Source organism: Panthera tigris, chromosome A3, assembly GCF_018350195.1.
Source record: "Panthera tigris isolate Pti1 chromosome A3, P.tigris_Pti1_mat1.1, whole genome shotgun sequence".
Classification (NCBI taxonomy): domain Eukaryota; kingdom Metazoa; phylum Chordata; class Mammalia; order Carnivora; family Felidae; genus Panthera; species Panthera tigris.
In genome coordinates this window covers 119,394,360-119,419,118 of record NC_056662.1, presented here as the reverse complement: position 1 = coordinate 119,419,118, position 24,759 = coordinate 119,394,360, and the positions used below count along the sequence as shown (strand labels likewise).

The following is a 24,759-nucleotide window of genomic DNA, read 5'->3' as shown; positions in this document are numbered from 1 at the left end:
CGAAGACCTTCCTAAACCCACCATACTCCCCTGGGTCACTGTGTTCTGTTAATCATTAGAAAGAGGAGCTAGGACTTGCCCTCCTCTGGGAGGAGGAATGCCTCACCTCTGCCCTCCCTGCTGCCAGGGCCTGGGCCAGCTCCGCCAGGGCAGGGAAGGTTCTCATCGGCTCCAGCACAGCGGAGGCCCGGCAGAAATAGCGGGAGCATGGAGTGCAGAAGAATCAGGGCACCACCTTACCCGTGGGAGTCTAATCACACGGGTCCTCCTGCCCCATGCTGTTCTCCAGGTACACCTGTCAGCACCTCCGAGAAACCATATGGAAACCAAGGGCTTGGGGCCTCAAGGCAGAAATCCAAGGGCCTGAGCTCCCTGAGGTGTCCCACATTCACCAATGTCTCAACTGCTTGGCCAACCAGCAGGTATATATTGAGCCTATTCTTATCCAATATCAGGCTGGGCATGATGGGGGAAGACAGGATTAACACACGAGAAATAGTGAAAAGTACCCTACAAAATATAACTGAGTGCTTCATCCAAAAACATTAGCAGTAAGGGCAATGGGGTGCAGAGAAGGGAGGAGGTCAGTGTGAACTGGAGAAATCCTAGAGAGCCTTGTGGACTCAGTCCTGCAGAGCATATAAAGGAAAGCACAGCAGGGACAAAGGGAAGAAAGAAGGGGCACAGCAAATCTAAAGGGGGACTGGTCCTTCTTAGAGGGCCTTCCTCTTAGAGAGTGGCAGTGAAACGGGGTGGGGTGATTGTGAGGTCCCAGTGAGAGATGATGCCTTGAGAAACAGCCAGGGCATTTCTAGCACAGATGAGGGAGACAATGGGGAGCCATTGTATGTTGTATAGCAGGGCCCAGTCAGGATTCAAGGGGAGCTTAACCCTTGAAAGGATTAGTAAGGAAGTGACTATGTGATAGGACAGACAGAAAATGACAGCTTCCCACCTTCAGCCAGAATTCCCACCTCAGTCTCAGGGAAGGAGCACATGTCTCATTTTTCTCACCCGCTTATTTTAAATTTCTTTCATTTTGTGATATTCTAAGCCTTCTTTAAAAAAAAAAAAAAAAATTGGAGGTAGAGGAAAGCCTGGGGAGGTAGGTAATCTCAGATGGAAAAGGAAAGAGTAAACCTCAGTCAGTAACGGGATTGACAGAGGAGGATTTTGAAGGAAGCAGGCCCCACAGGTTGGGGCATGTGGACCAGCGAAGGAGCAGGTGCAGACTGGGGTCTGGTGGGAGCCCCAAAACAAGACACACAGTCCTCAAGCCCTACATCCTGTGTTTCTTCACCAACTTCCATTCCTGATCCTGAAAAGGCCATGTTGCCTGGTGCCTCAGAACCTCTGCATATGCCGTATCCCTCCTTCTGCAATGCCCTTTTTCCCCTTCCCTAAATTCTAGTCCATTCTTTAGAAGCCAAAAGCCACCTCTTGCTGATGCATGGATGATCCAGGCAGAACCGCCCTAAGCCCTTTGGGTGATGCTCTTCCCGAGGTGCCCTAAACCCTTGTCCTATCTTGGGGTAACTAGGAATCTTCTAGGCTTCTGGTACCCTCAATATCTCATACAGTGCTGAGACATGGAGGGTTCTCGTAGCTCAAAAATGGTGCCCTGCGGGAAGTTTTAAAGAGCAGGTGTCACCTTCTGAGGTTAGGAAGAGCCGGCTGGGCCTTCAAGTGACACTGCCTGGGAAACAGCTGGAACTGTGGTTTTAGGAGGGCACCTAGTAGGATCTAGGAGAGCACATAAGGGGTAAGTGGATCAAAACTGGCAGGAGGCGGGGGCGGGCAGAGACCTGGGGATGCCATAGTTAAGGGACAGAGGAGAATGTCAAGCAGATGCCATTGGAGGAAACGGGGAAGGATCCCAGGGCCAAGGTCAGGAAGGCCTAGTGAGGCAGTGTCGGAAGAAAGGCTCGGACGCCAGAGAACGAGGATGAGGCCGCAAGAGGAGGAAGGGTTTCTTTACCCCTGGGAAGCCACTCGGAAGACAGGCCTGCTGGTGACAGTTACTACCCTTTAGTCTGAGGGGAACCTGGCACTCTTGAGAGCTACCTGTGTTTCCCCAACATTCTTATTGCCCGCAGCTAGCTCTCTCCTAGCTCCCTGGCCGAGCCCAAGGGGGGCAGGGGTGGTGCTGTGGCCAGGCCTCAGCGGGCAGTAGGAAGCCCGAAGGGGGCCTGAGCTTGTAGCCAGCGCTTAAGTGCGGCCTCAACCCCCTAGTTTGAGAATGAGGAGATCAGCAGTTCTAACACCTGTACTGGAAATCACGGAAGGCTTTATGACATCTTTAGTTATAGAATATGAATGAGGAACAGTTCTACTGGCAGAAGAAATACATTTTTTTAACTTCTTTTTTTTTTTTTTACTAAGTTCTATGCCCCATGTAGAGCTTGAACTCAAGACCCCAAGATCAGGAGTCAGGTATGCTATTAACTGAGCCAGCCAGGAGCCCAACGGATATACTTTTGGGGCACATACCTCAAACATTTTAAATTAATTCAACTTTGTACGTGTTTCTGTAAATGCTCATTGGTTGCCTTTGTTGGCTGGGGGTGGGGAAGCAGAGGCCAAAGGTTTAAGATTTACTAGAAAAGCTTTTGATGATGGTTGAAGCTGGGTGATAGGTACATGGGGGTTCGGCACATCACTCTCTCTGCTTCTGCGTATGCTACAAGACATCCATGATAAAGTCTTGAAATTTTAGTGGAACACTTAAAATTAGGAGAAAATACACCTATTATCTTGATGTTTCCTGCAAGTTGAGAAAAGATCCGCTTTTCTATTGCAACTGAGGGCAGGCCCCCATACTGCTTCTTCAAGGGAGCACAGTTTGAGGACCACAGAGTTTATAAATTTACCAGGCCTAAAAGTCATCGTGTCCCAGCTTCTGGCCCGAGGGCTAAGGGAGAGCAGAAAAAAGCAAAGCCCCCCTCTGCTGGCCCCTGGGAACTGATTGGTGGGCACCTGACCAGATGGCAAAAACAGCCCAAGTTCCTGAAATTTCCAGTCCAAAGACCACACTGCGTGCTCAGGGTCAAGTGCTTCTCTCCTCTCCCAGACCTCAGACAGGCTGCCCCTTTTCCAGGCTCTTCCCGGAGAGAAATTTCTGCCTTCCTGGATCCCGAAGGAACTGGAAACAATCAAGTAGCCAAACCCCTACCTGTTCTGAACCTCTTCTAGAGCAAGCTCTCACACAATGTAAAACGGGATAAGGCCTTTCTTTGTAGGCCACGTCCCAGATGGTGGCAATTCAAGGCATTTCTGCTCCAATCCTGGTGCCAGAGGTCAACCGCCTTCTCTCTACTAATCAGACAGGAAGGAGAGCAGCCCCACAAATCAGGCTTCATAGCCTGGGGCCTCCCTGGTCTTGCAGTCTCCTTAGCTCCTCTCTCGGCTGCAGCCTTCCATGGGCTGGCTTCCACCCGCCACGGAAGCTGCTCTTAGAAAAGTTGCTGGCCAACTCCAGGGCGTCAGATGCAATGAGCATGTCTCAGTGAATTCACCTTCCACAGGGCTAGGCAAACACTCTCGGGAAAGCCTTCTCCTTCCTGAGTCATGGCTCTTCTCCCCTCGGCTACCCCCCAAGCCCCTCGTCAGTCCCTGCAGCCTGCCAGTCCTGCTCTCTACACGGCCCATAAATAGTGGGGTTTTGTGGCTGCGATCCTGGGACTTTGTCTCTTCTCTCTCCCTGTCCCTGGGTGAGCTCATCAGCTTCCCTGGACTTAAACACTAGCTTCTGCTCTTAACGCCCTCTCACCTTTGCATCTGGAGCCCAGACCTCCCTGCCCCCCAGGCTCCAGGCACCTCCACATCTCAGACTGAAGTCAGAATTCCTGCCGGTCTCAAACCTGCCCCTCCGCTAGCCATCCCCATATGAGGACATGGCCCAACCATCACTAGTATTCAGGTGAGACCCCTGGGAGTTGTCCCGGAGTCCCCCCATGTCCTCCCCTCCCCTGCCTCTCCCCTCCATCAGCAAGCCCTACTGATTCTATCTCCAAAATACATCCCAATGTGTCCACTGCTGCCCCTTTAATCCACATCAGATCATTCCTCTGCATAGAAACCTTCAATGTCCTCAGAACTATACCAGCTTCTGGCCAGGAGCTGCAAAGCTCCATGTGGTTGGACCCCTGCCGACCTCCCAGCCTCGTCCAGTCCCACTTCCTCCCTTGCTTGTTTCACACTGGGCATACTGGTCTCTCACTCTGCCAAACAAAGTGCCTTGCTTGTGTGTTTCCTCTTCTTAGAACACTACCCCACTCCGCTCCTCACCAGACACCTTCCGCGGGGGTCGTGGGGTGAGGGGTGGAAGCTAGCTAGTAGAGGGATTTAGCAGCAAGAGGCTTTGAGGCAGTGGAGACTGAAAGACCAAGGAGCGACCCGATAAGAGCCAGCTCTCCTCTTCCTTTAGGTCTCAACTTAAATGCCACCTCCTCCAAGAAGCCTCCCGTGACCACCCCCACCTAAAGCAGGCCTCTGTTATCCTCTACTTCAGCCCCTTCTTTACTTTTCTGTCTTTATTGTTCTATCTCCTCCATCAGAATGTCAGCTCCATGAGGCCAAGAATTATATAGGCACAGAGCCTAGAACACTACCTGGTACACAGTAAGCGATCAAGAAACATTTGTTGAACGGACAAAGAAACCAGTCACTGCCTACTAATTGAGCGGTTCCCTGTAAGTGCAAGAGGTTAACCTGAAGGGGAAACTGAGGCTCAGCCAGGGGCCGACAACAGCTCCGGAAGGCGGCTGAAGCTAACTTCTGGTTTTCCAATGCTGGGGGACGGGCTGGGGCCCAGGCCAGAAGGCACCTCACCTCCCTTTTCCAGCGTGCCAGCCACTCGTCCCGCTTGCGCTTGCTGATGTAGTAGGGGTCCCCCGCCTGGAAGGTGAGCCGCGGCATGGGCCGCTGGCGGAGGCTGGACTCCCAGCCCAAGCCACCCCGCAGCCGGCCCCGGGAGCCCTAGGACAGAGAGACGACAGAGACAGACTGGCATTAAGATGGGCACTGACAGTCCCACTGCAAGGTTTCTTCCTCCTAAGGGGAAACTGAGGAGGCACTCACCTCGAACACAACACAGGAGCTCTGACTCCTGGCCAGAGATGCCGACCCTGCAAGTGCTGGGCAAGCCCCTGTTTGGGCTGGAGGAGTGAGCCGTGGGGTAACGGGGCACGTGGACGTGAACCACGAGGGGAGGTGCTTGGTCTCAGAGCGGGACCAGCTGGCTGCCTCGCTGGGGGACTGCTAACCTCCGCACCCATTTCCTTTCTTCCTAACATGGGGGACAGGTAGAGAAGGGGGCAGGACCACCTCAGGATTCCCCTCACACACACTGGCCACAGTTGGTCAGAGAGGTGGCTTTCTTCTCCTAGAACCAGGATCCACAGAGCCCCTGGGGGTTGGGGAAAACACTTGCCTCCATTTTCATGGATTCGATGTTGGTCTCCTTCTGTTCTTTGCCTGTGGAGAGGGAAGAACAAAGGGACTGTCGCAGAGTTACAGGAGTGGCTCAGAGGCCCCACCTTGTGCCTGGGGTCCCTGCCACAGAGACAGGGTCCTCCAGCCGTTCAGTTGTTCGTGTGTCAAACCTGCTGGCCCACCGCGTGCTAGGCACGGTGTTGGCCCCAAGGACTCAGAGCAGGGCCTAGAGCAGAGAAGGGACTGGTGTGGGGTTGGAGGCCCAAATCTGAAGGAACAATAGAAAAGCCAGGGCCACTGTTTCTGGCCCACAGACACTGTCTCGGGCACACAAAAGGGGTCGTCTAGAAACAGCTCTCTCCCCCAGAGGAGGGGCCAGACAGCCTCCCCTACCCTGGAAGGGAGCTGTTCTCTTCCCTGTATGGAGTCAGGCAAAGATACCCTGGGGGGCAGTGGGTACAGAGCCACTGGAGCAAGACTCTGGTGAAGCAACTTTGTCTCTGAGACTCGGTTTCCTCATCTGGAAAATAATGATGCTGGAGATGATTTCTAAGGTCCTTCTGCAATTCTCAATATTGTGGTTCTGTTATCGATATCTGCCTCTGTACTCCATTCTCCCCCCACCCCCCTTCTCAGGTCCCTGAGCTAAGCCTCTATTCTAGTAGACTTGGATTCCGGCTGTTTCTGTGTGACCTCTGTAACCTCTCCTAGCCTGTTTCCTCACTGCATTAAGATAGAGAACTGTTCTAATATCTTTAGGTGATTGGCAACATTGAGTGCCTGGGGCAGGGCTTGGCATATAGTAGGTGTTCAATGAACGTTCATTTGGATCTCTGTCCCCAAGGCATTTCCCTGCTCCTCTACCCTGTGGCTCCTTCACTGGGCCCAGATGCCATTTCCTGGAAGCCCCCCACCCCCCTAGCAGAAGCCCCAGAAGTTCTGTCTATAGGGGAGTCTCACCCTCTCCCTGTCCCTCTCTGGGCCTCAAGCAGGAGGACAGCCACACTCCTCCAGAATATCCTGTGCTCCTATCCCGGTCCTCTCGGGGTCCTCACCCAGATGCCCTTCCCAGGCCCCGCACACACCTGGCAGTCTGGCAGCGGGGTTGGGTTAATTATGCCTTCCAGAGCTTCCTGCAGGTGGGGGTGGGCAAGTGAGCCCCTTCTCACCTGGGCCCCTGGACTCGGTTCTCTGAAGCCAAGAGTACTGAGCTTGGGCCCAAAGCAGGAAGGTCACTAAGGCTGGTTCACGGTAGTTGGGGTGGGGGAGCCCAAAACGGAAAAAACAGCCCCTACTTCATCTCCTGGCTCTGAAGCGGAAACCAGACACAGCATTGAAGGCCTCTTCGGCCCCCGGAGAGGAAGTTTCTTTCCCTCTCTCTCGCTAGAGAAGACCTGGGGCTCTTTGTGTGTGCCCCTGGGGCAGGGGCAGTCCGGGGTTACAGCGCCCCCAGAGCCCAGGGGAGGGGAGGCAGGGGCAGCGCCCACAAGGGCCCTGGCTGCGGGCACCGCACCACGTGCCGGCATGCGACAGGGACGGTGCTGAGCTGGCTGCCTGGGTGGGGGAGGGGGCGTGGGAGGAAGCAGGAGTGTCTGTCGTGGGTGTGCGCAGTGGGAACGGGGGTGCTAGCTAACACTTTACACGACAGGCTTTTTAAGTGTGTCTCACCCGGGGCTTTCTGTCTCTTCCTCTGAGCTTCCGCTCAGCACGGCCAGCTCCCGGACTTTTCTCCCTGGAGCAGGGTGCCCCTCCCGCCCCCGGGGGTCCCCCTCCTCTCAGACCTGCACGTTCTCCCAGCAAGACTTTGGGCTGCCAGAAGGGGGAGCCTGCCCTCGGACCAGGCTACGACCCAGGGTCCCTTGGACCTTTCAAGCTTTTCCTATGGGGGGGCCCTCCATGGCATCTCATTATGGGGAATCATACATTTATTAGAATGAAAGAAAATCAGGGCTGAAGGGGACTGTAGAGATGCTGGAGAACCTGTCCAGTCCCTAGATTTTGCCAATGAGGAAACTGAGGCTGGGGGGTGGGTGGCTGGGTGGGTGTGGAGTGACTTACTGCCAGGGCCGAAATCAGATATCGGGGCTCCTGAACCCCAAGCCAGCTCACTTTACCCTGTACCACCTTCAGGTTCTCCCCTTCCCCATTCCCTGGCCCCCATGCTCCCCCAAACAGAATTGCTTTTCCTCATGCAGTTTCCAACTGGCTTCTTTCTGGAATTTTCTCCCTGACAGATTCTGCACATGCCCACTGAGTGATATCACACACACACTTTCCAGCCTGGCCCAGCAAAACAACAAACTGGGCTGTCTCAGAATGCCACTCTTGTCCTGAGTCAAGGAGGGTCAGCTGCTCTCTCAACACTCCCTCTGCGGTCCATCTGCTCCTGGCCCAGACCCAGGGTCACAGGCGGGCCAGGTGGCTGCATGCCTCCCGGGGTGGCCCTGGCAGACTCAGACATGACCCTAGAGTATCTTAGGTCCTGGGGGCAGGAGAGGCCGGGATGTTTCCAACACTTACCTGTCGGTCTAAGCCTATACCCAGCTGGGGGCCACCCCAAATTCCCTTGAAAAGGAACCCAAATCTCAATGACAAGGCTAAGGCCAGGCTTGCCTCAGAGGGCAGTCACTAGCCCAATAGTGAGTGTTCAGAGAGGGGCTTTGTGCTGACCCTGATCTGGTCCTGTACTAGTTGTACAGTCTCGGGTAAGTAACTTAACCTTTCCGAACTCTCAGTCTCCCCAGCTGAAAAATGGGGACAATAAGAGTCTTCCTCACGTGATCACAAAGATGAAACAAGAGAATACATAAAAAGCAGGGCTTCTTAAACTTGAATATGCATCGAAATCAGGATCTCTTTGAAATGTAGATTTTGATCCCACAGGTCTAGGGTGGGGCCTAGGATTCTGCATTTCTAACTTCCGCGGTGACAGAGCTGGTCCACGGGCCACTTTGAGTAATGAGGATATAGGACACTCAACGCATAGTCAATACTCAGTAAAAGAAAGCCATATTACCGTCGTTTCTATTATAATCATGGCGGCATTAATGCTAGGAATGCAGGAGCGGTCCCAAGGCCACCACCTGCCTATCCAGGTGGCTCTTGTCCTGATTACTCATCATCTCCCCTGTTCTTCCTTCTTTCTCCTGGCTGTACTATCAGGATCTGGGGCACCTATGTGCACAAGAACGCTGCCCTAAAGTCTTCTGTCTTTCCTGTATAAGAGCTAACGGAAGGGGTTCCAGAGGGGATGGATGCCCCTCCCCCCCCAAGAGATCTGGAATGAGGGAAATAGAAAGGAGACCATGGCTAACTCACTTCCTCCCCTGGGGCCTTAGTCTCCTTCCTCCTTGGAACTAAGCAGCTGAGTACGTGTTCTGTGTGGCTGACTGCTGGCCTGGCAGACCGCTGCCCATGCCTCCAGGTAGCACCTCACGGGTCTCAGCATCCGGGCAATGCACAGTGGCCTTCAGGGGTCCTACCAGCTCTGAGCGCGGCCAGTATCTCCCCCTCCTGGATAGCTGCAGCACACAGGAGCGCTCTGAGGCCGTAGCTGGGCGGTCGGGGAGGCCGGGAGTGTTTGCTTGCCACACTCAGCACTAAGACTCTGAGGAAGGTCCGCCTGATGTGTGAAGATCCCAAACCCAGGAGTCACCTCGACACCCTCTCTCCCCTTTCCCCTGGTGTTCTGGGGCTTGTCTGTTTCTCTCCATCTCTGCTGCCACCTCACTCGTCACAGCCACCTTCCCCCGCCCTCAACGCCTGCAGCAGCGTCCTAACCCTGCTTCCCAACCCCTCTGTTCCATTCCAGGATCCAGAGCACAAAGTGATTTTTTTTTCAAAACACAAAGCAGACCGTGTCACCGCCCCCCTCCCCCTCCCCAGCCCCGAAGGTGTCCTCAAAGACCTGCCCCGGCCCTGTCTGCTCTGCTCTCATCTCACACCCTTCTCCCTTGCTCTCTCCACTGCAGCCCTGCTGGTTTCTATCAGGTCTCTGGGTGCCCTGCTCCCTCCTACCTGGGAGCCTGTGTACCTTTTTTCCCTCATCCTGCACCACCCCTCACGTGGTGAGCCCCCACTCATCCTTCAGCTTCTGTGTAACAGGCCAGACCGGCTGAGGTTCCTTGGTCACCGTTCCTTACAGAACCATGCTTATTTTCTCTTAGAGAACATATCTCCCTGTATAATCACAAGCTTTTCTCTATTTTAAACTTTAAAAAAACTTTTATTTTAAGTAGGCTCCATGCCCAACGTGGGGCTTGAACTCCAGCATGCTCTACTGACTGAGCCAGCCAGGCGCCCCTAATCACAAGCTTTTAAGTGTGAATTTCTCTTTCATGTCTGTCTCTCCAGCTGACTGTGAGGTCCTTGAAGGTAAGAACCAGGTTTTTGTTCATGATGGTTTCCCCAGATCCTGACACACACACACACACACACCAAATAGGTGTTTAACAAACGCCTATTGACCGACTCAAGAAGGAACTCCTGAGAACAAACAGAAATGGAGACAGGGAAATCCCAAACTGAAAGCAAACCCTTAAGGGTTAAGAGCAGCTTTAGAGCTCTGGCTCCACCCCACTGGGCAGGAAGGACCTGCCCTGACCTTGCACAGCAGCTTGGTGCCAGTCGTGGTGAGATCCCAGGAATCTGGGAGTCAGCCAAGATGTACCCACGGGAAGTGGCACATTTGGTGGGCAGGGCTGATGGGCTCCCAGGTTCTGCTCTGGAACACCTGGTCTCTTTAACGGGAGGGATGGTGTCTTCTCCCTTTCCTCCTCAGTTCCCCCCCACTCAGGCCCCTTGAACAATTCTGCCAAGTGTCGGGACATATCCCATGAGGCACTTGGGTGAGGGCAGGAGCCCTGGACAGTTCTGGGCCAGCCCACCCCGAGCCCCATTGCAGAATAAAAGGGGACAGTGGAAGGGCACACCGACTTTGAAGCCAGAGACCAAGACGGAATGAATCCTGGATCTACCACTTACAGGCTCAGGGTCCCTGAGCAAGTCACTTCCTCTCACTAAGTGGCAAGTTTTTCCTGCTTTAAAATGGGGATAATAATACCTCCGGAAGACTGTTTGGAGGACTAAAACAACGAATACAGAGTGCCCCAGAAAGCGCTTTGCACATAATGGGAACATCAAAGTATTAGTTGAATAATAAATGAATGAAAGATATTTTTTAATAAATTTGGAACTCTCTTTTCTGGAAATGCGCTCAATCTTGCATGAATATTGGGTTTGGATCCATGCAAAATAAGCGATGCCAATTAATCAATTTACTCATTCCATCATACACACTTGGAAAGAAGACGTTTTGAATTTAAAATGCACATATGCAAACCAACCTGGCAGGGCCCTGGGAGGATCAAATGTGATAATATATGAGAAAGCGCTCTGTAAACTGTGAACCCTGTACAAATGCTAGTTGTCCTCATTACCAACATGTTTACAGCTCGCTTGGCCCTGAAATCACTGGCTTAACCTGAAAGAGAAAAGTAGGCAACTTTCCAGGACTCCAGGGAGAGGCCAAAAAGTCCAGGGAGAAAGGGGCCTGGGCCGGGCAGCGCCCTGGCCACCCCATCCGCCCCTCCCCCACCCCGCTCAGTCACAACCACATTTTAGCGGGGTCAGCTGAACTGTGCTGGGTTCAGGACATCTGTGCTGGGGAAGACTAACTGGGCTTTTAACACCTACAAGGGCATCCACTGCCCTGAAGAGCCCAGAGGCTACAGACACAACCATCCCTGAGAGCTGCGCGCCAGGTGAGGGCTGAGGGAAACTGAGGTGCACACCCAGCCTACGAAGGGGTAGGGGGCGGGGTGGGGGGACAGCCATCACCCCAGTCCCGCAACTGTTAGCATTCTGCAAACCCACTGCTTCCAGATCTGGCTTTTTTTTTTTTTCTTCACGAGAAGCCAAAACTCCAGATTTTTATGTGAAATTTCTTGATTTTTAAATACTGGCAACTAATTTTTTTTAGATGTTTAAAACACTACATGGGCCAAATAAAATACGTATGCAGGCTGCATGCAGCCAGCCGCTTCCAGGGCACAGCCTTGGCAAGCCCACCGACCTTCAGCTCCCATGCCTCCCCGGACCGGACCTGCTGGCCCCAAGTCTCTAACCCTCGGGGGAATCCTGCGGAGCCCAGAGAGGCTGCCCCTTGTGCCCAAGACTCACTCTCTTCTGCGGGGGCTCCTCGGCCATCCTTGGGGGTGCAGCAGCCATTCTCCACAGCTCTGGAGGCTTCGGGCGGGGTCTCAGCCGCACCCTCTCCCTCTGCTGGGGCTCCGCCCTTCTGCCCTCCAGCGGGGCTCCCCTCCTCAGGCTGGGGATCACTCCGCTTCTCCAAGTCCCCATTGGGTAACAGCTCTGAGGGGCCTGAGTCCTGGGCCATGGACGGAGACTTGGAGGTCACTGCGGAGTCCTTCGGCGTGTCACTGCTTTCCACCTGGAAGATGAAGAAACAGGAGGAGAGGATTAGACCAGCGGTCTTGTCTCTCTTAGATCACTAACCCCTCTGGAAATTCTGGTGAGTGATGTCCCCTTTGTCCAGAAAACCGTGTTCACGTAAGCATCCGTACCAGCAGAGACACTCACGGTTTTGCTCTCAGTGTCAAGGGATTCGTGGGCCTGACTCCCTGAGGTCAAGGGGTTTGTGCGCTCCAGCTTCAGAAGCGGGAGAAGAATCCCGGTAGGTGTGCCAGGCTGGTTTCACTGCCCAAGCCACCCTGGCCACCACCCCCGCTCCCTGAGGTGACATAGGGCTTCCAAGCCGACGCTGCGGCCCGCTGTTAGAAACAAATGTTCTGGGGCGCCTGGCTGCCTCAGTCAGCAGAGCCCGCGACTCTTGATCTCAGGGTTGTGAGTTCAAGCTTTGCATTGGACCTAGAGCCTCATTAAAATAAATACATAAGGGGTGCCTGGGTGCCTCAGTCGGTTAAGCGTCCTACTTCGGCTCAGGTCATGATCTCACGGTCTGTGAGTTCGGGCCCTGAGTCGGGCTCTGTGCTGACAGCTGGGAGCCTGGAGCCTGTTTCAGATTCTGTGTCTCCCTCTCTCTCTGCCCCTCCCCCGTTCATGCTCTGTCTCTCTCTGTCTCAAAAATAAATAAACGTTAAAAAAAAATTAAAATAAATACATAAACGTGAGAATGCAAGCTGGTGCTGCCACTCTGGAAAACAGGATGGAGGTTCCTCAAAAAACTGAAAATAGAACTACCCTACGACCCAGCAATTGCACTACTAGGCATTTATCCACGGGATACAGGTGTGCTGTTTTGAAGGGACACATGCACCCCCATGTTTATAGCGGCACTATCCACAATAGCCACAGTATGGAAAGAGCCCAAATGTCCATCGATGGTGAATGGATAAAGAAGATGTGGTATATATATACAATGGGGTATTACTCGGCAATCAAAAAGAATGAAATCTTGCCATTTGCAACTATGTGGATGGAACTGGAGGGTATTACACTAAGTGAAATAGTCAGAGAAAGACAAAAACCATAGGACTTCACTCATATGAGGACTTTAAGAGACAAAACAGATGAACATAAGGGAAGGGAAACAAAAATAATATAAAAACAGGGAGGGGGACAGAACAGAAGAGACTCATAAATATGGAGAACAAACGGAGGGTAATGGGAGGGGTTGTGTGTGGGGGGGATGGGCTAAATGGGTAAAGGGGCACTAAGGAATCTACTCCTGAAATCATTGTTGCACTATATGCTAACTAATTTGGATGTAAATTTAAAAAAACAAAAAATAAAACAAAATAAAAAATAAATAAATACATAAAAGAAAAAAAATCAAGGATTTTTTAAAAAACAAAAACACAAACAACAAACATCCCTTGCACTATCCCTACTGCAAATTAGGACCACTCCTCAGAAGATTCTAGTGCCACCAAATCAATTCTGTTAACCTTGGGCTGATCTGACTTTTTTTTTTTTTTTATGTTTATTTATTTATTTTGAGACAGAGGGAGGGAGGAGGGAGGGGCAGAGAGAAAGGGAGAGAGAGAATCCCAAGCAAGCTCCTTGCCGTCAGCACTGTGGGCTGATCTGACTTCCGTCCGATGTCTCTGGCTTTTGTTCTGGCCTCCTAAGGCCCAGACCCAAATAGTGACCAGTTGCCCCCTGGAGCGGAAGAGTCAAAGGGGGAGCCTCTCAAATATACATTCTGCTGGGCCCCAAAGCCCGGCACAGTTCTTTCCCTCAGCTCTGGACCCCACGTGTTCTCCCAGCACCCAGGCCCCGGGAGAAACTGCCCCCCGACCCCAACAGAAGCAGTTTGCAGCCTCTGCGGTAAGCCCTCCCTGGCGCGTGTTCTCATATTCCCCTCTGAAAGGAAATGTATCGCTCCATCCCAAGAGTCTAAGACCCGAGCCTGCTACAGTTCCAGGTAGTAAGAATCCCATCAAGGGTAATCGTGACTGTCCTTTGTAAGTGTCACTGCATGGTGGGCAAGACTCCTTGTCACCATTACCCCGTTAGAGCCACTCAACCTCCCTGAGGAGGCTCTAGAGAATTCTGTGACTTGCATAAGGCCACACACTTTGTAAGGACAGAGTGAGGGGAGGAGAGTCTGAGGAGCACTTTGTGCTTGGCCCCCGGGGGGCAAGTAGGCCCAGACATCTCAGAAGGAAGGGAGGTGTCCTCTTGGAGCAGAAAAAGCTAGCTTCCCCTGTGATCAGTGCTCTGCCATGCCCACGGGCACAAGGCCACCCTCGGCACCCGCCAGCCGCATCCGCGGAATGCCTATGAGAAGGGAGACCGGGCCACTGGCCTGCCAGTTAGGCAATGCTCAGGAGGGGGCCTCGGGTGCCCCACCTAGAAGGTGAGATGCTTAGGCTAGTCCCCTGAGGTTTTTCCCATCTTTTTAAGTCTTTTTTTTTCTTTCTGTTTCTAAAAGTCAGACACATATATTATAAAAATTCAAGCCACACAAAAATGAGTCTTCTTAAAAGGCTAAAGCTCCTTTCTCTTTTTTTTTTTTTTATAATTTTTTTTAATGTTTATTTTTGAGAGTGAGAGACAGAGTGTGAGAGGGGGAGGGGCAGAGAGAGAGGGAGACACAGAATCTGAAGCGGGCTGTCAGCACAGAGCCTGACACAGACCCCGAACCCATGAACCTCGAGATCATGATCTGAGCCAAAGTCAGACGCTTAACCGACAGCCACCCAGGCGCCCCTAAATCTCATTTTTCAACTCCCTACTTCCAAAATCACAGGTAAACCCTGATCAACAGTTTGGTGAGTATATTTTCTAGACTTTTTTTTTTTTCTATGCATCTACAATCATGTGTGAGTTACATGTTTATACATATGTATTCGCACACACATCCAGATCCAGATTTTTTTTTTTCTAATAGGGTATCATACTACTCTGTGTTCTATAACTTGCTTTTTCACATAACAAGCAGAGTGGGCATCTCTCCATACCCGTACATATGGATCCGTCTCCTATCTCACAGCTGCTCAACATTCTATTGAATGGAGGCTCCGTAATTTATTCAAGCAGTTCCCTAATAGTGAGCCTTTGGGGGGATTTACTTTACCTACAGTGAACCCCGAGCACTTCACAGTTCTGTGCACCTGTGTATTTCTGTAGCTTGGAGTCCCACAAGTGGGCTGGCTGGTAGAGGGCCCGCCTAAGTGTGAGTAAATAGGCCAAATCCCCTCCAGAGAGTTGTACCACTCAAGTGCACCCTGACGGCCCGAGAGAGAGCGCTGGTCTCCCTCCCCGGCAATCTCCAAGGCCGCTTCTGCTCTAAGGGTCTGTATCCTCAACTCTGAGCCTGCTGCTGCCATCTGTTGAGGAACCTCCAGGGTGGCAAATAGGGACAAGGGTCTTGGGGACAAAAAAAATAAATCAATCAAAATAAAAACCAGAGTCTTCCCTGGACAAGGCTCCAGGCCAGGCCTACAGAGCAGCCTGAGGCAAAGGGACCGGCCGAATGGGGTAGCTTGGGGCAGGCCTGCTTCCAGGAAGGGAAGCTCCCATGGAAAGCTGCAAGTGTATGCAGTCCTCAGAGGCTGGGGGTGGGGTGGGGGCTGTAGCAAGAAAAAGAGGAGGCCTCTGGCAGGAACAAGAAGTCCTCCTGTTAACCTAGCCTTGGGCACAGAGGGCCTCCCAAGCCACAGCCAGGAGGCCAAACACAGGAACACAAGCGAGCAAGGAGGCCCCGTCTTTCTCCTTAGCCTCCATCTCTGAGTGTTGGGACCTACACACTCTGTCCAGGACTCAGATGGCCCTTCCCACCTCCCTGCTCAAGCCAACAGGGTTCCCTGGCCTAGCACGCCCCTCCCTGGTACAAATCCTCTCACCTCTAGACAGCCCAGGTAGAGTAGGGCATACCCGGACCCTCAGGGCACCCCTAACGCCCAGCTGTGTCGGGCACCACAGAGCCCTAAACATGGCACTCCCAGGAAGACGGGGTGGGGGTCCCGCTGGCCAACTCAGGCTGGGAAATTCAGGTCAGAGCCAAGCTCTTACCATGGCCGCGTCCTTTTCCCCTCTGGCCACTTGCTGCCCACAGACACCTCAAGTTGGGGCAGGCTCCCAGCCCCCCAAAGCTGCTCGAGACAACCCTGCTGTCACTAACTTCCTGCCTGGGAACCACATGGCCTGCTCTAACCCTGGGACTCACTTCCTGTTGATCGCCAGCTCCAGCAGAGAGAGCCAGGAGGACCTGTTCTAACACCCACGCTGCTCACACACCCCTCCCAGGCCCGCTCCGGGAGGACCTCAGTCTGCAGCAGACCCCACACTCTCTCCAGAGGTGGGCGAATCAGGCGAAGGGAAGCACTCTGCACAGCTCCAGCCCCAGGGTTAGTTCGGTGGGCTGAAATCCCCCCTGGATCCCACACAGTCCTCACCTCCTCTCTTCCCAACCACACCACCCTCCACTGCCCATTCTTTCTGGTTCTAGATGAGTCTGCGTTAGCCAAAGCTCTGGAATCGGGGGAGCTGCTGACTCCAGCCCAGGCCAGCCCCTGAGACAACTCAAGACCCCCCCCAGCTCCCCAACGCTGGGATGCCTGGCTGGCTCTATTGGTAGAGCATGTGACTCTTGATCTCCAGGTTACAGGTTCAAGTCCCATATTGGATATAGAGAGTACTTAAAAATAAAATCTTGAAAAAAAAAGAACCCTCCCCTCCCCAAGCCAGCAGTAGGTCCTCACTGGCTTCCTCTCTGGGGCCCAGGCAACTGAGCAGGTTGAATCCACCTATAAGAAACCTCTGAGAGGAAGGAAGGAGGTCCACAGGCAAATGAACTGAAGTGACTGTCCAAATCTCTTGGAGGGGCTGCGTACACTCTGAAAGGGACATCTCGGGTGAGGAGCACAGCCTGATCCACATCTGGAAGCCACCGGGAGAGCCAGAACTGCACCCTTCTGCCCCCACCTCCATACCTTCCTCCCAGCTCCTTCCTCTCCTGTCCCCTGTCACCCTTGGGCTTGTCCACTCCTGGAGGCAAGGAGTTTGCTTTATCCAGCTCGACTCAGCAGGAGCAGGGCACCTGCTGGGCACTCAGTATTCATAACCGATTCTTGCATGCCAAGCTTAGGTTACAACTCAGAACACCCTGCTCATCTGCTGAGAGGCAGTTTCAACTTAGTTGCAGGTCAGATGTTAACTTTAAAATTCGGTTTTTGTTTGCTTTTATTTCACAGTTGCCTTGAAAGGAGACACAGCGGCACACCCTGAGACACTTATTTTTTCCCATGGAGGTGAGGGGGAGGGGTAGCAGCAGAAGCCCCTGGTCCTTTCAGAAGCCACCAGCAGCAGCTGAAGGTGACAATTTCAGCTTCCTCTGCTTCTCACCTGTGGGGCTGGGGGGAGGGGCGGCAGAGTTGGCAGAATGGGAATGGCGGCAGCTAGCGCCCCGTCACATCTCCCCCCTGGGGGCAGGGGGCAACAGTTATGGGTAAAGCCTGATCCCACTGCCCACGATGTACCTACTCTTGCCTGTATGCCCCATTATGGGTCTTCAAACCCTGCCCACCGCCTCCTGGGGTCCCTCAGAATTTGCTGACCTTTGCCTTCCTTCCAGGCAAGACCCCTCCACTCTGGGACAATGGTTCCTCCACTACCGCTACCCCCCTGCCTACCACCCCCGCCTCGGGCTCTCCTGTGAGCAGCTTATTTCAAGCTGGCAAATGCAGTGGTTCACAACCGGGGGCAGTTTTGCCCTCCAGAAGACATTTGGTAATGTGTCTGAGACACTTTTGATTGTCACACTGGGCTGGGGCTACTGCTGGCTTCTAGTGGGTAGGGGTCAAGGATGCTGCTGAACACCATACAAAAATAGGGCAGCGACCACAACAAAGAATTATTCGGCCCCAAATATCAACAGTGCTGCTGTTGAAAACCTCTGGGCTGAATGGGGGGCACTGAGCAGACTGCCTTTTTCTAAGAACCCTTTTTTAAAACGTCTTTAAAAAAGTGTATTGTGGCAAAATACACCTAACATAAAATTTTACCATTTTAACCATTTTCAACTGTACAATTTAGTGGCGTTAAAGCGCATTCATACTGAACAACCATCACCACCATCCGTCTTCAGAACTTTGTCATCATCCCAAACGGAAACTGCACCCACCACATACTAACTCCCCACTCCCCGTGCCCCCAGTCCCTGGTAACCACTATTCTACTTTGTGTCTTCTAAGGAACATTTTAAAGTCTGCCTGTCTCTTACACACACACACACACACACACACACACACACACACACTCCCAGCCAGGCAGGTATTTGTGCTAGGCCCTGTCCCCAGGTCACAGTCAGCCCCTCCAGCCCCCCCACCCCAGCCTGGCAGTAAAGGTGTTGGGGGGGGGGGGTAAAGTCCAGTCCAGAGGTCACCGAACCCCCAGCCCACTGCAGGCACGTTTGTTTACCGAGCCTTCCACACCCTAGCTCGTTACAGCACGCCTCTGCTACACTTCATTATTCACCATGTGTCTCCCTCGTAGACTCAAGAGTTTTGCCTTACGTCTCTTTTCATTCCCCTCCCTTCCAACGACTCCACCTACAGCTCCCTAGCACTGAGCACGCGGCATAAATATGCACACGCAATTAATAAATGTAATTATCACAGTCGTCCTGGTGGGTAGCGTTACCCTCACTTTTCCGAGGAAAAAGGCACCAAGGCCTCTGGTCACACACCTTCTAAGTGGTAAAGCTTCCAGAATGACCCAGGTACGAGAGAGGCATTTGAAAGCCAGCTCCCTCTTTGGGTTGAGTCTCTGGAAAAACCCAACCTCAAATCCCAAGGGTTCCAAGGAGGAAAAGGAGGCTTTGATGTGCCTAAGCAGGGCCAGGGAAAGGCTGCCGGCTGTTTCCTTGGCAGCAGCCACAGCAGGGAAAAGCCGGAGGCAAAGCAAGAAGCAACCTTCGGCAGTGAACCTGTCCAGGCCCCCGCCCCTGTTCGCCTCCTCCTCTGTTGGAAGTCTGGACCAGACCCCAGAACACCCCCCCCCCCAGATGAGGCCTCGTCTCCCAAGGTGGGGCAGTGTGCTGAGGTTCCAAATAAGGAAATGACTTTCGAGAGGCCCTTTATTATAATAATAATATTTACACACAAAAAATTAAAACCTGGCAAATAAGAGATGAGGAAAACAATACAAAGGAGGCGAGGCCCAGACATCTGAGGGCACAGGAACCCATTCACTGAGGGTGCCAGGGCACAGGGACCAGCTGTCCAGGGCAGCCCCGCGTGCAGGCTCACCTGGGCCCAGGTGTGGAGGGGGCCGGCCCAGGGCCCGGCCTCTCTTACAGGAAGCCCCTGGAGGCCTGAGTCAGGTTCCCGGGCTGGTTCTGGGCCCCTAAATGGCTCTCCCTTGCAGCCCTGGAGGCCAGGGCTGCAGCTAAAAGGGGCCTTCTCTCCTGCACCCCAGCGCAGCGCTGGGGCGGGAAGCCCAGAGGCCGGCAGATGTGGGGCGGCCCCTCCCACCCCGTGTTACCGCCGTTGTGCCTTTAAGGCCCTTGGCAGCACTCAGCTCTGTGCCAGCCGGGAACCCTGGCATCCCGCCAGCCTTGGCCTCTTGATTGAAGACACACAGTCACACGCACAGACACACAAGGGGTGCGCCACCTTCCGGAGGCACAGCCTGGGAGATGCGCGGGGGAGGCGGCAGAGCGGTGTCCACAAAAACACACACACAGTCCCCCTCTCCTTGTACCCGCAGGCCCGTCAGCCCCCCACCAAGCCCTGGATTCTCCCAGGCTGACTCCTGCTACAGGTTGACTTCAGCTTGCAGGGCGGCCTGTCCCACAGCACTGGCGCTGGGCCCCACACTCCCCCCTTCGCCTCTGCCCCAGGCCTTCCTGCAGCCCCTTCTCCTGGCGGCCCTCGATCTGATTGGCCGGACGTGGCCTTGAGGCAGGGAGAGCCAGAGAGGTCCACGCATTGCCAACTCCCAAAAGAGGTCCCCAAAGCCTCCCTGCTCTGCCTTCCTGAGGTGAATGGAGGCAGACTCTAAGCAGATCGCTCTACCGTGTGTGTGTGTGTGTGTGTGTGTGTGTGTGTGTGTGTGAAAGAGATACAGACGGACAGACACTGATTCTAGGAGACAAATTCAGGGCTCAGCAGAGCCTCAGAGGTCACACAGTTTGCGCCCCTGCTGGCCATGGCAAGTGCGTGCAAGAACGAACACGCCTGGTGGTGGCCAAGCCACTCGGGGTTCTGCCTCCAGCAGGGACACCTGTCCACCTGGAAGAGGGCCTGGCTGTGCTCTTTGAAGTCAACCTCAAAGGATTTCAGGATGAGCTGGAGGCTCCCGTTAAAAAGCCACCAGGTATAGAAGACCCACATATTTAGGTAAATCTCTTCTGAAGTTATTTCTATTTTCAACCCCTACCATCCAGGCCTGGGGTTTGGTAAGAAGGAAATCCACCATGGAAAATGGGGCTTTCTTTCTCTGTGCTTCCTGTACCTTTCTAAAGTTTCAAAGGGGTACCTCCCCACCCAGCCCCACTGGGGTGCACCACAACCCCCCCCCCCACCCCACCCCTCAACATGATTTCACAACTTCAATCGCATCCCCTCTAGCCTTTGTCTCTCCGGACTGGGGAGCCACAGTCTCGTCTGTCCTCACTTGGCAGCCCTGCCTTCCCCTTGATCAAGCTAGCTGCCCTGCTCTGGAACTTTTCCAGTTCGGTTATATCTTCCTCGAGGTGGCGGGACCAAAACGCACACAATTCCCTAGGTGATGATGATGAAAGAAAACCAGCGTCAACAACTCTGTCCGGGTGCATGTGCTGGCGAGCACCCACAGGAGCACAGGAGTGGTGCAGGTGCAGGGCGGGTTCCAGAGAGGCCCACAGGGTCCTAGGAAGCCCCCTGGAGGCCACCCCTGGAGGGAAGCAGGGCTTTCTCTGGAGGTGGCCCTGGAATGTGTGACTCTGGGGAAGGGACCAAGGCGGGATGAAAAGAAACAGGGAATTTTGGAAAAACAAAACAGAGATTCTGGGATTTCACTCAGATGCTCGCTGAGACCAGCTATCTAGAGTGACCTCTGCGAGGGCCCCTGCCAAATCTGCTCTCTTCCAGACGTCTCCATCTCTGACAACAACACTGATGCCATCCATGGGGCCTGCAGCATCTCCTCTCTCCCCTCCTTCTCCCCGGTCTGCAGCGGTCAGCAGTGTGGGCCCCGCCAATTCTGTCCCACGCTGCCTCCCCTGGCAGGCTCTGGGGGTGTTTTCTGGCACCGCCCCACCTCACCCTCCTATCTCCCTGCAGTCTCTCGTGCTCAACCCCCCATGCTCATGGATGCCAGAGCCGGCTGCCCAAAACATGACCCCCATTGCTTCACGCCCCCCACCCCCTCAAAAATCTCCTAGATAAACACACTTTTGAGAGGATAAAGTGTAAACCCCTCGGGCCGCCTGCCAACTACCTCTCCAACCGCTATCTAATGTGTTCATAAATGAAACCCTCAGCCACTCAGCCACACCAGTCAGCTCTCAGTGCCTCCTTCAGTGCGCCTTCCTCCCTCCACACCTTTGTTCAGGAAGGTCCTAGGTAGGAAAGTCTCCCACTTTTCCCTGGACTTGTAAACATTACCTCCCTTCCCAGGCCCAAGTCCAGCTCCTTCCCCCCCAGCATGTCTTTGGCACTTGAAGACCAGACTACCAGCCAGGCTCTCGGTCCTGGATGCCACTGGCAAGTGCCGCTTTGACCCATCAGGTGCAGGAATGGGCAGATGAATCTGCAGGGCATAGTTACGAGAGGTCTCTAACCTCCTAAGATGAGCGACAGAACTGTTCTCCCCACACTTCGGAAACCACGGACAGACGGGTGCTAGCACTGCATCGAGGCACCCTCACAGGCAGCGAAGCCCTCCGAGGGGCTGGCAGCCAGGACTGGGAGATACTTTCTGAAAGTTTTGTGCATAAAACCCAGGGGGCACCAAGTCACTGAATCAAGGTTCCAAAGATCGGTGAAGGAACCATTCTGACCTGGACACAAAGAGGGGATTTGAGCTCTGTCTGAACTTGGAGACGAATCAAAAGTTCGTATTAGGTTGGAAAATGAGCCAATACTGCAAACGCCCAACAGCTGAGTTAAACTGTCCCCAGCTGGCTTGAGCTGCAGTGAAATGGCTCCCTAACTTCCCAGTTTACACCCCAAGTCTTCTGCTGCGAAGAGGGGAAGCTTTGCCCTCTTGAACTCATTTGGGCGTTGTGTCAGAGGCTCAGCCTCCAACGTGGAGTGAGTAATGTTGGCTTTGGGCTGGCCTGGCTGAGCTGGGCCCCTGCTCCCAACCCCCTCCTCCTCCCCCTCCCCCTCCCTTTCTGGGTTATTCTTAGCAAGAGGTGACCTCAGAATGCTCCCACTGAGCAAAAAATAACCCTGGAGGAAGTCGGTGAGTATAAATCTTCAATGAATAAATACATATAGCTAGTACACAAGGTATGGAGCCCTAAAGGGCTGGTCACTCCCCAGGGTCTGGTGGGCAAGGGCAGAAACTGTCCCTCCTAGTCCCCCAGTTGTAACCAGCATGAACGACAAAGGTGCCTGCAGGGCTGCTGGGGCTTGTGACCAGGCAGGACCCGGCTTCAGACACCTCCACTTGTTATGTCCTCAGGAGTTGGTGAACAGGAAGATGCCTCTTCCTCCCACCCTGAGGCTCGCACCCACGCACAGGCTCACACTCTCCGGCCGGCAGAAATCAACCCTGCACACTGCTCTCCCTCCTCCCCATCACGGGCACCGGCCAGCCCGCAGGCCCTGAGCCCAGGTGCCAGCTCCCTTCCTAAGCCACGCCCAGCCCCGCACGGGCTTCCTGTTTCCTGTTGCCTGCTCGGCTCAAGCATCCTGGCTCTGAGGCCAGCGCTGCAGACCAGCCCCACTGCCCGGTTTTAATGGGCCCCCCTCTCGCTCTGAAGGCCGCTGCAGCCTTGCCCATTTACCCCCAGGCTCTCTGGTACTTGGGTTGGTCACCCTCCTCCTATTATATCTGACTTGCATTTCTCTGTATGCTTTTTAGACCAGGTCTCCACTTCTTTCAAACAGCCCTGCATTCACATTTTAACTTCAGGCGGCTTTGGGAACACCCAGGCTTCCAGAGCATGTGGCTGGCGTGGTAAGGAGGATTGAGTGCTGTGGGCTTTGCAGGCGGGAGGTGTGGAGTCCAAGTCCCAAACATCCTCTCTGAACCTCAGTCTCCTCATCTGAACGTGGGCATCGTAATGACAGAGGCCCCACCTATCTCACACAGGTAAGTAAGTCACCCTTGCACAAGGCCTTTCCTTGTAGGCAATAAAGCGCTACACGACCCTAACTACGCCTTTGCTCCTGGTCTGCGTCCTCAGTGAGGTGGGTAGACAGTGCAGTGTGGCTCAGCTCAGTGCGATGTGGGGTGGCAGTCAACGTTAAGTCCAGTGGAAGGCACGAGCTCTCTCCGTGTGCTCTTCCAACTATGCGGGGTGGAAAGGCCAGGTTTTTGGTTTTGTTTTCTCAGTTCTCAATCCAGCAAGAAATAGTACTTTTGTAAAATACAAACTCATGCGTGTGGCTGTAGTGACAGTATCGAATCGGCAAAAATTCAAAATACTTATTTTCAAGTTCCCTAAAGACGTGTAATAGTTTGAAGACCAGTGCCATCCAAGCACATGATCAGTGGGCTTATTATCTTTTTTTTAATATCTTTTTTTTTTTAACGTTTATTTATTTTTGAGACAGAGAGAGACAGAGCATGAATGGGGGAGGGTCAGAGAGAGGGAGACACAGAATCTGAAACAGGCTCCAGGCTCTGAGCAGTCAGCACAGAGCCTGATGCGGGGCTCGAACCCACGGACTGCGAGATCATGACCTGAGCCGAAGTTGGACACTTAACTGACTGCGCCACCCAGGCGCCCCTTTTTTAATATTTTTTTAAATGTTTTTTTTTTTTTTTTTTTGAGAGGGAGAGAGAGAGCAGGGGACGGACAGGGGTGGGGGGACAGAAGATCGGAAACAGGCTCTGCACTGACAGCAGAGAGCCCGATGTGGGGCTCAAAATTTCCAACCGTGAGATCATAACCTGAGCCGAGGTCGGATGCTTAACCAGCTGAACCACAGGCGCCCCAGTGGGCTTAATATCTTGTCTTTTATTCCTTTGTGTTCGTTGGGATTAATTTTACAAACAGCTCAGAAGAGAGGGTCATAATGGCCAAAGCGGGCTTCCCTTGCAGGACAGGCTTTGATGGGCTATGACGGTGGGGCCGGGGAGAGAAGGGAAGGCTGTGGACCAAGCCCCCAAGGTAGTGAGAGAAATGTGGCCGGTGTGCTCAGGGAGCAGCTGGAAGACAGTGTTTCTATGACAAAAGCAGTGGACGCTGAGCACCAGAGCAGGTTCAGGAGAGGGGCCAGATGGAGCATTCCAGACCTTGTCCCATAAGAAATGAAGATTCCTGAACACAAAAGTACCGTGGACAGTATTTCCTGTAACTGCACGGGGCCCCCTCTCTCTAACACACTAGGTTGAAAGGTATGTCTTGTTTATCAGTGTGGCCTCCTCACCCTGGTAGGTGCTCAGTGGGTGTGAAGTATCTGTCACTGAGGGGTTACAAAGTATACTGGGGGCAGCTGGGGTCTGGTCTGGGTGAGGGTGCAGCCAGGAGGCTGATGCCAGAGCAGGAATGAGTGGAAGAGATCCAGGCCTTGTGGACAACACGGGAAGGCAGACAATGATTTCTTAGCCTTGGGGCCAGGCGAGAGTGGGGACAGTAGTGGCCGTACCTCACCCCTCCCTGTTCAGCACGGGACATGCACAAATTAAGACCCCGGCTGCAGCTGGCTCTCACGCTCAGCTTCCCCGCACTTCCCCCTC

General features: G+C 53.6%; 1 protein-coding gene across 1 annotated transcript in view; it reads right to left on the bottom strand.

Moving 5' to 3' along the window:
* The window catches only part of DNMT3A (DNA methyltransferase 3 alpha), a 98,736-nt gene that overhangs the window by 32,047 nt on the left and 41,930 nt on the right, over nucleotides 1–24,759 (bottom strand). Inside the window, exons 4-6 of the mRNA XM_042982359.1 lie at nucleotides 11,614–11,884; nucleotides 5,432–5,475; nucleotides 4,831–4,977 (exon numbers count right to left, since the gene is read on the bottom strand). Coding sequence (XP_042838293.1) covers nucleotides 4,831–4,977; nucleotides 5,432–5,475; nucleotides 11,614–11,884 — 462 coding nt within the window. The remainder of the gene's footprint in view (nucleotides 1–4,830; nucleotides 4,978–5,431; nucleotides 5,476–11,613; nucleotides 11,885–24,759) is intronic.